Below are 15,555 nucleotides of genomic sequence, written 5' to 3' on the forward strand. Positions count from 1 at the left end.
GTGAAACTTAAAAGATGTGAAATTTAAATCAACCCTTTCTCTTGCATCTCTAGGGGGATTTTTGAGCTTTTACATTTTAAAATGTTCAATCTTTTTGGCTGTGTTAATGCATAATGGCATGAATTTTTGGCAAAGGTGTGAGTTTTGAAACCTTTTCGAGGAGTGAAAAGGTTTTTCTTCTTTTTTTCTTTTTCAAACAGCTCCTATAATAAGTCGATAATAAACTGTGTAGCCAAACTTCAGACCCTTAAGGACAAAAATGTTGCCATTGTAACCCATTCAAACCAGACTTCTTGATCCCACGACCATTACAGCACAACATCATGTATTCTATTATATCAGGGTTTCAATCTAGAGCGCTGGCTTCACAATTTTCCACCAGATTGAGCCATTTTCTCATGTTTGCCCTACAGGCCAAATGCATGTTATAGTCCTGCTTTCCACTCAGGCTATTGCTGCTGTATTATTGCACTGCGGTGTCTTAAAACATGAAAATCAGTGTTGCTGCTAATCAGTGACATATCCTAGACAGTGAAAAATCCCTCCTAGCATTTAGTAAACAGAAAATAATTGATTGTAATTTTAAAAGGAAAGAAACAATACAATGTTTCAAATAAGTAAACAATAAAAGGTGATTATGGTCCTTCAGGGCAAATGTTTGTAGGCACTGTTTAGTGGTGTGGTGGACATCTAAGGTTTAGCATTTTGCTTGTTTTTTTTTTGTTAAACAGTTTTCACAAAACCAAACACATCTTGCTTAGAGGACAGCCCAGAAAATGGTCCCACTGTTAGAAAGTTGAAAAAATAATAGGGCAAACATGGAAAAAAAGCTGCGAATGTATCCCCCTCAAAATAATTTATGAAACAGCCCTTTGGATGTCTTCGTGTTGCATGAAATTCATTCTGGTGATGACATTCTTTTGTATGTTGTTGCAGAACTTCCATGAGGTGGCCTATTTTGCTGATGACAGACAGGACCTCCTGAATGGTATCAATGAATTCTTGGACTGCAGCATCGTCATTCCACCCTCAGATGTGGAGGGCAAAGACCTCCTGAAGACAGTGGCTGACTTCCAGAAGCAGATGCTGCGCAAGAGGAAGGAAAGAGAACTCAAGAGGCATCAGTCCTCAGCTGGAATAGAGCTGAACAACAAAGGTACTCGGTCAAGAGCCTCTTTTCCAAGACAAATACACAATTGCTAGGCTTGCATGAGGCACCTCTGTTTCTACCAACTTTGTGCTTTAGTGCAAACACAGATCAATCCCTGAAGTCATTTGATGCATAATTATAAATAATAACACAAATAACTTTATAATTTTTATTGTAGATTATAGATACAAAATTCACATTTTGTGTTCCTCAAGCCTTTTTTACCGTTACAACCACTGGGGGCAGCCCAGTACTTTATATTTTTCTCATTGTCAACAAACCTTATGACCATAACTAGTCCCACAATGCATGAATCGATCGTTTAACTGTGTTAGACCCAGCCTTCCAACTACAGAGGGAAATCTTAAAAAAACAGGTCAAAAATATATTTTAATTACAATTCTCTGTAATTTCATAAAACAGTTGGCCTTTGTAGTTTTTATGAAATGTCATGCAAACAGGAGTGAATAGTTGATTTATTCACATTTGCTGCTTTATTTGTTGAATTCTCAAGGCAGCAGGACCGTGTATGCTCAATTATTGTGATGATGATCAGTATCGGTTTCTTTATGTAATGGAGCCTGTAACAAACCCCCTAGAGGTGAGTCCAGAGGAGGAGGAGGAGGAAGACCAGGAGGTGGACCCATTAAAGCGCTCAGGGATCCCTTTTGGAGGCCTGATCCACGACATCCGCCGCCGTTACCCACAATATGTCAGCGACTTAAAAGATGCCGTGGACATGCAGTGCGTCGCTGCCGTCATCTTCATCTATTTTGCTGCACTGTCGCCCACTATTACCTTTGGAGGCCTGCTGGGTAAACTGAAACTACAAAAAAAACAATTGGATTCTATGTCACTTTGTTACCTGTGCTCTAAAAGGTGTGTTTCTGGCTGTTTTCTCATACAGGAGAAAAAACAGAGGGCATGATGGGAGTGACTGAGCTCATCGTGTCAACAGCAACTCTTGGAGTTATATTTTCGCTGCTTGGTGGTCAGCCTCTCCTCATCATAGGCTTCTCAGGACCCTTACTGGTGTTTGAAGAAGCCTATTACAAGGTGCTGAAAACATCTAATGTGGTTTTTTTCTGTTCCATAATTCCCATTTAGTTTTCCCTGAACATGTGACTAATATGTCTGTGTTTTCACTCAGTTCTGTCAGGCCCAACACATTGAGTACCTAACTGGTCGTGTGTGGATTGGCTTCTGGCTCATCTTCATTGTCCTGCTGATGGTGGCAGCAGAGGGCAGCTTCCTTGTTCGCTACATCTCACCTTTTACCCAGGAGATTTTTGCTTTCCTCATCTCCCTTATCTTCATCTATGAGACTTTCTCTAAGCTCTTCAAGGTAACAACCCCAGAAATCGTACAGCACAATGAGCTCCATAAGAATGTGGACAATAAAATACACTTTGATATGCATTTTCCCCCATAACAACAACTAAGAATGTTTTCTTGATGAGTCATTTATTATGCTTAATGGTTCAATACTTATTAGTTGAATCCTTCACTTGTCATATCTGCAAAAAGCAAACAATCAGCAGAGGATAAACTTGGACTATCTTCTTGTTTCTAGGTGTTTAAGGAGCATCCACTGCTGGCAATTTACCCCAGTGACTTTTACCCAGTTGCTGGGCATCACAAGGTTGATGAACTGATCTACAACCAGCCCAACACTGCTCTTCTGTCTCTGGTCCTCATGATAGGCACTTTCTTCGTTGCTTTCTTCCTCAGGAAATTACGAAACAGTCGTTTCTTAGGCGGCAAGGTAACCTAACCTAACCCTAAGAATGAATGTCAGGCTTCTCGTGGGCCTTTAAAGACGCCCTGTTGTGTAAATACACAAAGTCATGTTAATATTAGACAGCGTTTTTGTTTTACATGAAGTACATACTACAAAGTATGCGCTGTTGCATCCCAGTATGCATTCAATTGGGGCATACTACTTTTTCATAACATTGCACCTTGAAATATCACCATGGGAGTTTGAGGAAAATAATGAAATGAATGCTTTTCAATGAAAGAATGTGTTAAACAAATGCATCCAATGTGTATGTGATAAGATGTGTGCTGGATGTTGACTGGATTTGATTGATGTAGGGTTTCTCAATATCCTTAGGCCAGAAGAATCATTGGTGACTTTGGCATCCCCATCTCAATTTTATTCTCCGTGTTGGTGGATTACTCCATTACTGACACTTACACACAGGTAACTTTAATGTAAATTACTTGAGTGACAGCAACAGTTGAAGTGCTTCTTTATTACAGTTCCAACAAATCAGGGCTTTTTCTTTTTTTACTTACCTCTAGAAACTCAATGTGCCGTCGGGCTTCTCAGTCACCTCCCCTGACAAGAGAGGCTGGTTCATCAGTCCCTTCGGCGACAAGAAACCTTTTCCGACCTGGATGATGGGGGCATCTATAGTACCTGCCATTCTTGTCTTCATCCTCATTTTCATGGAAACTCAGATCACTTCGTACGTACAGTATGATTATCTACAGTAGTAATGTTTTGGGTGTAGAATCTGTGTAGTAAGGTATACTTTTTTTTTTACTTCGAATTTTCCCCCCAATCTATCAGGTTGATCGTCTCTAAGAAGGAGCGTCGCCTGGTTAAAGGCTCAGGGTTCCACCTGGATCTTCTTCTCATTGTCATTCTGGGTTCCATATGTCCTCTTTTTGGCCTGCCATGGCTCACCGCGGCCACTGTGCGCTCAGTCACTCATGTCAACGCCCTCACCGTCATGAGCAAAGCCACGGCGCCCGGCGAAAAGCCCATGATCCAGGAGGTGAAAGAACAGAGGCTGACCGGGCTTCTTGTGGCTGTTCTTGTTGGTAAGAGGAAAGGGAAGAGTGGGAGTGTTGGATGGACATTGGACATTTTTCTTTTTTTGTCAGAATTATGTTTGTTGTTGTAATACTCATTATGGCCACAAGAGGCTGAAGTACATGTTTACCAAATTTAAAATTGGACTAAAAGCATGTTTTCCTCCACATAACACACAAACCTTGTGTTTAGCGTGCATGGATAAGTAGTAGTGCACTTTAGACTGTTGTGGCCGACATGATTATTACAACAGCGAACATAGAAAAATTATCCTGACCAAGACATTTAAATCACCTGACAAAAGAAATGATGTGCGCCAAACTTTTTTTTTTTTTTTACTGGTTCTTAAGTCAAAACCAGAGGAGAGAAAACATTGACTTTTTTCTCGCTTGCCTCCCAGGGCTCCAGTAATAGTCCTCCCCCTTGATGCATTTTCTCCTGTTTGAAGTGACTTTAAAGTCAAGTTCAGAGGCTACACTGTAATTCAAAACCAATTCAGCTCCATTATCATAAACTGGTGAGAATGCTAACTGTTTGCCTGGGACAAGCCTAGTCTTTTATCACGAATGCAGACATCATCTACACACACTTAGGACTCTTTTACAGGGTTCTCATTTCTAAAGGAATTAGCTTGAAACACGAAAAAGTAAGCCGGAGACAGAGTTTTCAACCAACTTACAGAGGTTCAACGTGAGCAGTAGCTTACACTAGCTACAGTTGGAAAACTCTGCCAGCAACAATTGTGATTTCAGCCAAACTCCACAGTTGTTGGCTAGAAATGAGAAGCCTGCTTTTGTTTGCCCTCAGTGTGTAATGGGAGACCCATTGTTTCAACACTGAGAATTTAGTGAAGTAAATCACTGCCACTATAATCACTGTTAACTTCAAACATGCCATGCTATAACGAAAAGCTTCAAAGGCAAAGAAGTGATAGGTAACCAACGGGGATGGGGCTTAGCAACTGGCCAATGGGTTGGTGGAATGCTCCTCTTAAGAACCATATCAGATTCTGTATTATTATACAGTTTTTAGAAACTTGTTAACTGAATCATGAAAAGCATTTCATTCCACAAAATAGTTTTCATTAAAATCACAATAAACAAATCACATCCACACACAACCAAGTGCAACTGGATGGAGCTGGAGTAATCTGAACTACTGACCACTTGCAAAGAAATTATTTTGTTTTATAATCTGGCTGTGGTTGTTTTTTTCCTTTTTACCACATTATTACAGTGCTGGAATTTCCAGGCAATTATTTGTCTTGAGAGAAAACACAAGCTCAAAAGGTACAGAGTGCCACTTCTGCAGCCCCTGCTTGCCTAGCTAGACATTCACGAAGTATGAATCAGCCGTTGCTTAGAGAGCTTATAATGATTTTATAATCTGTTTACAAATTGTCCTCAAAATGAACCAAAGGAGTAATTTTCCAAATGAAAATTGTTAAACTCAAAATGGACGTGTATGTGACATGGCAACATTGTTTTCGTCCACTAGTACTATTTTGCCAGCAGGATATCTTGTTTCAATTAATAAGGTAGGGTTCCCAAAGTAGTCCTAAGTATTAGTTTGATCCAGTTTGAGTATACAACAATAATGACTCATCATGATTGTTGAGCCTTTGTTTGATTGAAATACTGCTTGAGATTTGGAATAAGACTTTTTGGATTAGCCCAAAGAGCGTTTCAACCAAGACAGCTTAACAGTGAGTGTGTTTCGAATCAACAGCATTGACAGCATGTTTGTCATGAGAGCTGTTCTCTTGTTGAATGAATAATTCTCTCCACAGTTGCAAATTATTTTTTTCACGTGTGGCTCAAAAACAGTAAGACTGCCATTTGAAAAATAAACCTTTAACCCATTTCTACCCATCAGGCATGTCCATAGTGATGACAGACGTGCTCCGCCTCATCCCTCTGGCTGTGCTCTTCGGCATCTTCCTGTACATGGGGGTCACCTCTCTGACAGGCATCCAACTGTACGAACGCATCACACTCATGGTCACGCCCGCCAAGCATCACCCTGACCACACCTACGTCACCAAGGTAACGCACGCGATACGGACGTTGTCAAGCGCTCGTCTTCTGTTATTAGTGGTGAGATGGAGAAGCCAAACCCAGCACGGTGGTAACTGCAGCAGAGCAGAGACAGACATGTTTCTGCAGTTTTGGTTTTGAGCTTGGTTTGATAGAGAGACCTGATCATTCAGAACCCTTTTATACATTAAACATGAAAGGCATCCAGGGTTTTTACAGCTATAGGCCACACTTGGACTCCACTACATCCAGCAAATCTGTCATTTCTTTAACCAACAGAGAGTTATGAGCAGAGGAGGAAAACGTTGCTGGATTTTTGACTCCAAACAGTTACCTCAGGAACACAGTTGGGTTTCTGGCTGCAGTCATCACACTGCTGGATTTAGCTTCTCCATCTGACCATCAGTAATGGAAGAATACAATTGTTTTGTCCTCTGCATTACTGGTGTCAGACGGTTTACATTTATTTCAGTGTTTTGATCCTCATTGTATTGTTTATCGCTACATTATGTGTTTTACTGGCTAACTGCGATGCAACTCTATCTCAGGGCGCGCCTGCACACGTAGCAGAGAATGATCAGAAACCTGGATAAGGTTTCTACATAAGGCCCAGGGGCCCAAAGTGTCAGGGTCCTTTACCTACAAAATGTCAAATAAACTCGTACCAAACAGCAAGAGACTCAAAATGACCACATGGCATAAAGCACACAAAAAGACTACAAAGAGACTCAACAGGACTACAAAGGACACACAGTGATCTCAAAGAGACACAAAGCAACTAGAGAGAGACTCAAAATGACAAGAAAGAGACACCAATTAACTATAAAGATACTCAACATGACTACAAAGGGATTTAAAGCAACTATAAAGAGACCCAACATGGCTACAAAGAGACTCAACATGACTACAAAGTGAAACAGGGACAACAAAGCAACTACAAAGAGACACAATAATCACAAAGAGACACAAAGCAACTACAAAGAGACTCAACGTGACTACAAAGAGACACAATTACCACAACTACGAGTAGTGGTGGGGCCCAGGGGCCCATTGTACACATACAGGTCATATTAAAGGGTATGCTCACAGTTTAAAACAACAGTTAGGTCCCCATGTGACCATTAACACTTGCTGTAATCTTTCCTCCTCTTTATAAAGGCAATTGCAAGATTCTTAATTCTCACAGGCTTCCAATGGAAGTGATATGGACAATATCTGCAGCTCCTGCTCTGCGGGAAAATGAATTCCAACGTTTATTTGAAGATAATATAATAAATCTTTTGGTTATGAAATGCCTACTTTGTATTTCCACAGCCAACGTGTCCTTGCTGAGCTGCAGTGGAGGGAGAGTAAATCAAAGAGGGAATTCAACAATAAAAGCACTGTAACTTTAACCAGTTGGTTTTTTCTATCTCTATTTGCTGCAGCCTCATATCAACTTCAGATAACCTTAGGAGTACTTATTTTGTAGAGCAAGAACAATAGATGTACATACATTAGAGTAGGCTATTCTTTAAGCTGAGGTGAGGGGTGGTGATGAATATACAGTAGGACACAAACATGCAGACAGCCTACAATACCTCCACTGCAGGGTGGACAAGGCTTAAATAATAAATGGAAATATAATAATAATTTGTATTTATTAATAAACCAAACCAACACAAAAAAATAACAAAAACACTGCAACACCGAACTAGCTTACTCATTCAACTTAGAAGAAAATGGGAAGATGACATAAAATGGCAGCTGACAAGTTCAGTTGGCACAATTAGACGAGCACAACCAACACATTGGCGTGTACATTGTAGCAGCAGAGCAGGGATTTCCAGCACAGCTTCACCTACTTCCAAGGTTGGATAAGGGAATGAAACGTGTGTAAAGTTGCTCTGTATAGTTCAAGTGTTGCTGTTTTACCTCTTCAAGCTTTATAATACATTACAATGGCAATCCAACAAAAGTATGACACGCGTTAAGGTACTTTAAGTATTGATATCACCAGATCTTGTTTTGAGCATTGATACTGAATGAATAACTAGAATCCATCTCAAAGAAACATTACATTAGTAAAATCCCACATGAACAGGAACATCTGTGTAGTGTCTGTTGCAATGAAAATATACTCAGAGGATCCTGCTAATGATGACATATGGCTCTCCCCCACATAATTGTACTTTGACATTAACAGTATTGGCATCAAACTTATGGATTTTGGTCCAGATTTGACTTGGTGTCAGATTGGAATCGAATTTTGAAAAACAGGAAAAAGACAGGAAAGGTTTAGAGAAAGTTCAGGTTGACTTACATATTTCAGACAAATCATTAGATGCAGGATTTTCCACTAGATGGAGCCAAAAAGATGTTAGATTGTCTTTATGCAAGGGAATAGTTTGGGATTCAGTGTGTTCAATGTGCCTCTCTATGCGTCTACGAGTATCTCTCTGTGTTTGCCTGTATTTGTTTGATACCCTTTTAACCACCACATGTGTGTTGCTACAGGTGAAGACATGGCGTATGAACATGTTCACCATCATCCAGCTGGCGTGCATCGTGGCTCTGTGGGTAGTGAAGTCTACTGAGGCCTCCCTGGCGTTCCCCTTTGTCCTCATCATGACGGTGCCGCTTCGCCGCCTCGTCCTCTCCAGGATTTTCGAGGAACGAGAGCTCCAGGCGGTAGGTTGGGTAGCAGAGACGCCCCAGGAATGTTTGAATCTTTGCCACAATAATCTGATCCCACATAGCCCCAGGATACTTATTTTACAGCAAATTGGATACATGGATGTTGGCATGTTTTTAACATCTCTTAAAGAAATCAAACAAAGAACCTACGAATGATTTTCTCCCCTGTGATCATGGACGGCTTTCTAATGTTAATATTTTCAGATGATATGCAAATATTTCTTTTCGAACCACAAAAAGATTCACAGTCCAACCTGAAGCCGGGCTCCATGTTTTCTTGGTTAGATCCCCTAAACCCATACATGTCAACACTGTCAGATTAAAGCCTTCCATTTCCAAAATGTCGACTTTTTCAGGAACTAGTATAAACAGCTTTGTTCTTAACTTCACCACCATCTGTGTTGTGTTCATCCAAAGGTCTCATGAACCCAAGGCACTGTAGAATCAAACTACACTAGGACCTTGGATATAATTAAAAACTTGAAAAGTACCAAAATTAGACCTCCAAGATGTCAGATCCATCACCCCTCTAACCGTCACCTTTATATGAACCAGGTTGTACACAATGTACGTTTTCTTTTTATTCTTTGGTTTGTTTTTCTCTAACAAACACGTTTGTTTCATCTGGTCCGGACCAGGAAAAAAAAAAGACGATAAATTGTTTTGCCTTTTAGTTTTGGTCCGCTTCCTTTTCACACTGGCTTTTTTCGAACAAAGAGCTGTAAGCATGAAGAGCTGGAGCTTGCTCTATCAAAGGACTAGTAAGACATTTGAGAAATACTTGGGCTTTCTTGCAGAGAATCAATCTTTTCATTCAACTCTCATCACTTATTTCCCCCTGAAGCAGGCCGAGATCCACAATTCACATGGTCTCAGTCCGATAGTTGAATATACAGCTCTCCGATCAGTCAAAAGCGCACCAGAGTGTGTTTGTACGCCTTCAAAAGGGGTTAGGTTTCAAAGCATCCGGAGTGGCCTGATTTTGACCTTTTGAGTAAGCCTTGAATGAAAATTATTGAAGATAATTTGTCTTTTTCACAGCTGGATTGCGACGAGGATTCTCCCAACTTCGATGAAGATGGACGAGACGAGTACAACGAGATCCACATGCTTGTATAAATTTAAAATTGGACCCTGCCAGTATGAATTTATCCACCCTCCAGCTCGGACCAATCGGAGGTAGCCTCTCCGGAAACCTCACTGTCTCTGCGTAGTGGTGATAAAGCGAGAGGAGCGACAGTAATGGTGTTATAGCTGGATGTTCCCCTCTTACCTTTGTTCATTCCAGTTTGTACTAAAAGAGCCCACATAATGTTAGATCTCTGTGGTGGTGGTGGTGTTGTGTTAAACTCCCTGAAGCGTGAGCACCCTACCTGAAGTGGACAGTGCAAATCTAGCAAAGAAATGTAACTTACATGAACACTTTATCTATTTTTTGTTCTCCCGTCTATCCCTTTAATTACTCTGCCGGTTCTGGGCATGAGTGCAATGATGATGGCGACCTCTAGGGCTACAGCGGGCTGGATCATTTAGACTTATATTTGTCCAGAGAGCGGGGAAAAAGGGGTTGATTTGCTTTCATTTCATTTTCATCCAGGAAGCGGATTTTCATCAAAATGCATAATGATGAACTGAAACTAAATCTCTAAGCCCTAAATTCCACTGCCTGTGTAGTTTAGCTGCCTTTTCCCTTTATCCCACTGCCATTGCCTATAGGTTGCAATGATGTGCAAACAAGGAGTTAAGTAGTCCTTTCCCTTTCTGCACAGACTTTTAGTAATGAGCACTTTGACTGGGCAAAAGTTCACTTTTGTCGCTGCCAACTGAGCTCCCTGGCACAAAGCCTCCTCTCTAAATGTACTCTCCCCTTGAAGCCAAAGTCTCTACAGAGACTGTGCAAGTCTCTTCAAGGGGCGTTTCTGTACTTTGCTAGGTGTTTTAATGCCCAACATACCAGTCCACTGAACCCCGTTATTGTGACCTTGGATGTATAAGTAAATAGCTAACATGGTCTCAACCTTATTTTTCTACTCTGTTGTATCTATTTATTTTGTGACCTTTGGACTTGATGCCATGCCAGATTCTCAGTGGATGTTTAGACTCCCAATAGCTCAAATTGCTATAAGAGTTACTATGAAATTAAAAAGAAGAACATTGTGTTGGTGGACACATTCAGCCATTATTCTTTCATCTTCTCCGCAATACTTCCACGTCGTGGTGCATTTTTTTTCAGGGAGGTCATGAATAATATGGTAACACATTTGGCTGGAAAAGCATAAGCACTAAGCAAACACACAAGCACTGAAAACGCTGGGGAACAGTTGAGTGTTGGCAGGACGTATGAATGATGCATTGTACAGTATAAGACTGTGAGCTTGGAATTACAATGTACCATCTGTGTTCAGAGTTCTTTTGAAATACCAAGAGATTTAGTTTTCACCTCCTATATTGCGAGCCCGCTGTGGAATTTAAATGTAACCATCCAGCCATGACACGTAATCAGACACGTTACTTCTGCCACACAGGAACACCAGTTGTAAATACAATTATTTTTCATAAGAGACTTAACAAGTCGAGCACAGATTTGTGTGACGCTCTTATTTATAAAAGGAGAGGAAGACATGTATGTGATTTTGGCTTAAAAGGCCAACGAGTTAGACTCCATTCTCACTAACTTTCCAGTCTAAATAATACATTTCGGAGCATTTTATGTATGTTGTAGTTGATGGGAAGTAGCAGAAGGTTTCTGCACACTGTCACTCAAGTTTAATATGTTGTCTATAAACATGACATTTTAAAATAGTATCCTTCTAGCTTCTATCCTTGCACCTTTCATATGTCTGTGTGTTCACTTCTACACTGTATCAGCTTCAATGGGTAAAGAAATGTAAGGTGGAATCAGGAAAAACACACTGGGTGGCAACTGAAGAGGTTTCTGTAAATAACTACTAAATATGGCAAAGTAGGAAACAAAAACATGTTACCTGATAATAATGATTACTTCTGCAGGTATACAATCAACTACTAAAAACGTGCTTAAAAGTGAAGCAAAGTTTCATTCTGAGAGTACGTATAAAGAAATATATATATATATTTCAGGGTCAGCAGTGTAGTATAGATTTTGTATGCTAACCAGATTAGTTTATCTCATTTCATTTAACCATGTCCTACATTATGAGCCATGCAAGAATTCTGTCTCAGGGGAAACTGACCTTCGATCTGTAAATATTGCTTCCAAGCCTTTAGTTTGTTGTCTCTTGTGTGTACATAAAGCGGTCAAGGCAATCCAACACTTGCGATGTCAAATTATAGAGCTTACAGTCCAGACCTTTGTGTTGTACAATGGAGAAAATGAATAGAAGTGAAGGTAATAGTGTGTTTACTCCAGCAAAGTGACATGGAATTATGCTGTAAATGAATCCTCCATTGTTGTCTTTAGGCAAACACTTGAAGCTACACTTTGATGTGAAGCGCACACCTGCTGTAGTCTGTATTTAATTCTGCAGCTCCCCAAGTTAATGAGTGACAGAATGTGTTTTCGGACTCTATAGGAGTGTCATTTAAAATAGGCTTAATGGACCTTTTCAACCATGTGTTTTTGTTTCAGGGTTTACAAAGACTAAAAGGGCAAACTGAGAGCAAATAAACTGATACGTTATCGCCGTCATACTCCATTATACGTGGCCCCGCTGTGTTCATGACGTTATTGAATGTAAATGTTTAGGCTGCCTGTATTTTCAAGCACACGAGTTTTGCTTGTCAGATTTAGTAAAGCTGTCCATTAGAGACAAAGCTATTGAGCGACCAAAAAGACATTGACAGTTGAGCACACAAGAGGTATTATGTGTTAGATACAAGCGAGCAGGGCTCTGGCCATACTTTCAGAAATACTGAGATTTAGCTAACCAATTCATTTAAAAATTGCCCCCTATATTTAATTCATCTACAGTTTTATAGTTACCTCATTTTATGATGTTTTTATTCATTTTAAACAATTATCTGTAACCGAGATGAATACAAGATTGTCCAAAAGCTGTTTGGCTAATATAGCTTTCTACCATCCGCTACGAATTAAATTCTAATCGGGAAAATTATTTTTATATTGGCAAATGTAAAAGAACCATGTCCAAAAAAAATGTTGGTATCCGCCTTTAAACAATATGTGCGTTCCAATACACATATTGCTAGACAGTTAAGTATGCCAGAAAAAGATTTAGTGTGTCCTAATACATAGTTTGTCAAATGCAGTATGCCAAAAATACCAGGATGCAGTTAGCCAGAATGCTTTTCTGGCTATTCTGACCCAGAATCTTCAGTACAGTGGAGAGCAAGAGGGTCAAAGTTCAAGTTGGAATATTACGCCTCAAATAAACGCATACTGCATGCAACAATACATATATCTGCAGAACGTACTCAATTGAAAAACTATGCGATTTGGAAGGCATGGTGTGTGTCCTGCTACAAAGCTAGTTTGAAACATCTTTCCCGATCGCTACATTTCAATGCACGTCACCACCACCCTCTGTTGATCAGTGTAATAACGTGAAACAGTCGGCAGGTGTCCCTTCACACTCACGAAAGGCAAACGAAAAGGGGCACGTACTTAAAAGCATTGCTCCATAGCGCTACTAGTGGTGAAAAACCCCACATGGTTCCTTTAAATCCACTTTGTTTAAATGTCTATTACCAATACAGCGTATATTTTGTTTCCTGGTTGTGTGTTTTATTACAACCTCACACGGTGCAATGCTATGTTAATATAATATGTCCCGATTGAATGCATACTGCATGCAACAGGACATATTTTGTGAAGGCAGATGCGCGATATAGGAAAAGTAAAAAGAAAAAGTATGGGATTTGGAACGCAGTGTAAATGTGACCCTTAATTGAATGATACTACAATTTCAAATTCCTAGAACAAAACACAGACATGAACTCTTGTGCATAGTAGCTGCAGCCCCGTTAGCTGGCAGTGAGGCTTCCTCTTCACTCCATCTTAGAAGTCATGCTCTGTGTTTTGGCTCTTTATAGTCCTTTTGATGTTAACTCCAGCTGAAAGCAGAACAGGCCAATTGCAGAATTGACCTGGAGTATCATCTGGAAAGAAGATTTTAATTGTGACCTTAATAGCTGGACGTGTCCACGTCTTGTTGAAGACTGTTGGCCAACATGCATTGGCGAGCAGTTTGACATTCTCAAGACCTCAGGCTGCTGAATTAGCTTGAGAAAAGCAAGAGACGATTCTTAAACAGGGTCTTACACAAAACTTGTTTCAGGCCGATGAATCTGTCCATGTTGACTAACAACTTTATTGAAACTTTGACTCATTTTGTGCTCAATTAATAGTTGTGTTATTGATTTACCAGCACATGGCTAGTATTCACACTTAGGTGCAATGCTATGGAAAACAAATATTAGATGGACACCATACGATTAAAATCTGACTATGACTTTTAGTTGGTATCTGCCATCTTGAGTCCAGTGGAGCTATGTTATTTGGTGTGCTGGTTGACCCACAGTGGTAAAAGAGTCACAAGGGTCATTGTCCTTTGTTGTCTGACGATACAAGACTGCTCCAAACAGCCACGTGCTCTTGTTATGGCAGGAACTGGCGTGTCTGAGTATGTGTGGAGCTGCGTAGGCCATAGCCAAGAGAGAGCCAGTGAGCGTATACTTAGCAAAACATCCTCTCAGTGTTTACACAAGAGGAAAAAGTGGAATTGTGGGTATTATTAAAGATAATAAAAGGTGTGGTGCTGCCACTCTGTCCCGCCTGGGCGCTAGATGTTGAAACACGCAAGATGAAAAGAAAAACAGTTTTTTTGACCCTCAAAAAGTTCTGCCATGTCAATGTTCTGAGTTCACCACATTTAGTCGCCTTATACCACCATGGTAGCAGGGCAGACCACCCACCCAAATCTAAGAGCTGGCTCTGGTTATTTTTGAACCTCTTTTTAATTCAACATCTTTGGTTTTGAGTAAAGACGTCTGGCAATTTTGGAGTTCTAGCATATGGAATAGTGTGTTAGGTTCAACGATTATTTAACTATAAATCCAATGTGTGTGCAACTAGATCCACTATTATAAGGAAGGTTGTTCACAGTGATGTGCGAGCACAGAATTATAGTTGATAGTGTCTTTTGGATGCTGCAGGAATGCCATTCATGTTTCTTTAATTGCACTGCATACCAAAGGATTAGTTCCTCACCAGGATTAGTTTCCTAATTTCGTTCTTCATTATATTTTGTTGATCTCAAGGGTTATAAATTAAATTCTAATCCTTCGTGTGTACTCTTTTTTTTATTCAGTGAAATGCTATCTTTATCATTAGAAGGTTTTATTATAGTGTTGTGACAGGTTTGTTCATTCAGGAACACGTACGATTTTTACAACCAATTAAAGCCATGATTTCCATAAAAGCTGCATTAAGCAATTTTTAAACCTTAAAAGCATAGAAAGTGTACAGCGTACAGTAACTTCCAGCAGAAACAAAGTAACATGGCCATTCCATTGGATTGCTATATGCACAACTATTCTTCACTATTCTGCCCTCTTGTTTACTTCATGTTTGTGCGGACAGAGTGTTTGGATCCTCAGTGAGACTGGCACTACTAGCTTTGATTTCACGTTTGCAGAAAGCTCCTTAGAGTTGACATTGAAAACATTGCTTAAATGGAGTTGTGCGTTGTTTTGATGACACACAGCAATCTCTTGATGTATACTCATCTGATGACAAAATTGTAAAATGCAGTATGTTTGCATTTGTAACACAGACTGACACTTGGTTTGTGGGGCTACTTGAATAGCAGGTCCTTGTGGCTGTAAAGAGGTTTTCAATCAACTGTAAAAACAATATTTTTTTTGTCTGG

At 40.0% G+C, this 15,555-nt stretch overlaps 1 protein-coding gene across 1 annotated transcript in view; it reads left to right on the plus strand.

Moving 5' to 3' along the window:
- The window catches only part of slc4a3 (solute carrier family 4 member 3), a 39,754-nt gene extending 29,929 nt beyond the window's left edge, over window positions 1–9,825 (plus strand). The window contains exons 12-22 of the mRNA XM_079169699.1: window positions 937–1,156; window positions 1,750–1,965; window positions 2,058–2,206; window positions 2,301–2,495; window positions 2,724–2,915; window positions 3,267–3,356; window positions 3,458–3,624; window positions 3,729–3,982; window positions 5,850–6,019; window positions 8,507–8,680; window positions 9,728–9,825. Of these exons, the coding sequence (XP_079025825.1) occupies window positions 937–1,156; window positions 1,750–1,965; window positions 2,058–2,206; window positions 2,301–2,495; window positions 2,724–2,915; window positions 3,267–3,356; window positions 3,458–3,624; window positions 3,729–3,982; window positions 5,850–6,019; window positions 8,507–8,680; window positions 9,728–9,805 (1,905 nt within the window). The 3' untranslated portion in view covers window positions 9,806–9,825. The remainder of the gene's footprint in view (window positions 1–936; window positions 1,157–1,749; window positions 1,966–2,057; window positions 2,207–2,300; window positions 2,496–2,723; window positions 2,916–3,266; window positions 3,357–3,457; window positions 3,625–3,728; window positions 3,983–5,849; window positions 6,020–8,506; window positions 8,681–9,727) is intronic.
- The last annotated feature ends 5,730 nt before the right edge of the window (window positions 9,826–15,555 follow it).

This window comes from Pholis gunnellus, assembly GCF_910591455.1.
Source record: "Pholis gunnellus genome assembly, chromosome: 12".
NCBI classification, from domain to species: domain Eukaryota; kingdom Metazoa; phylum Chordata; class Actinopteri; order Perciformes; family Pholidae; genus Pholis; species Pholis gunnellus.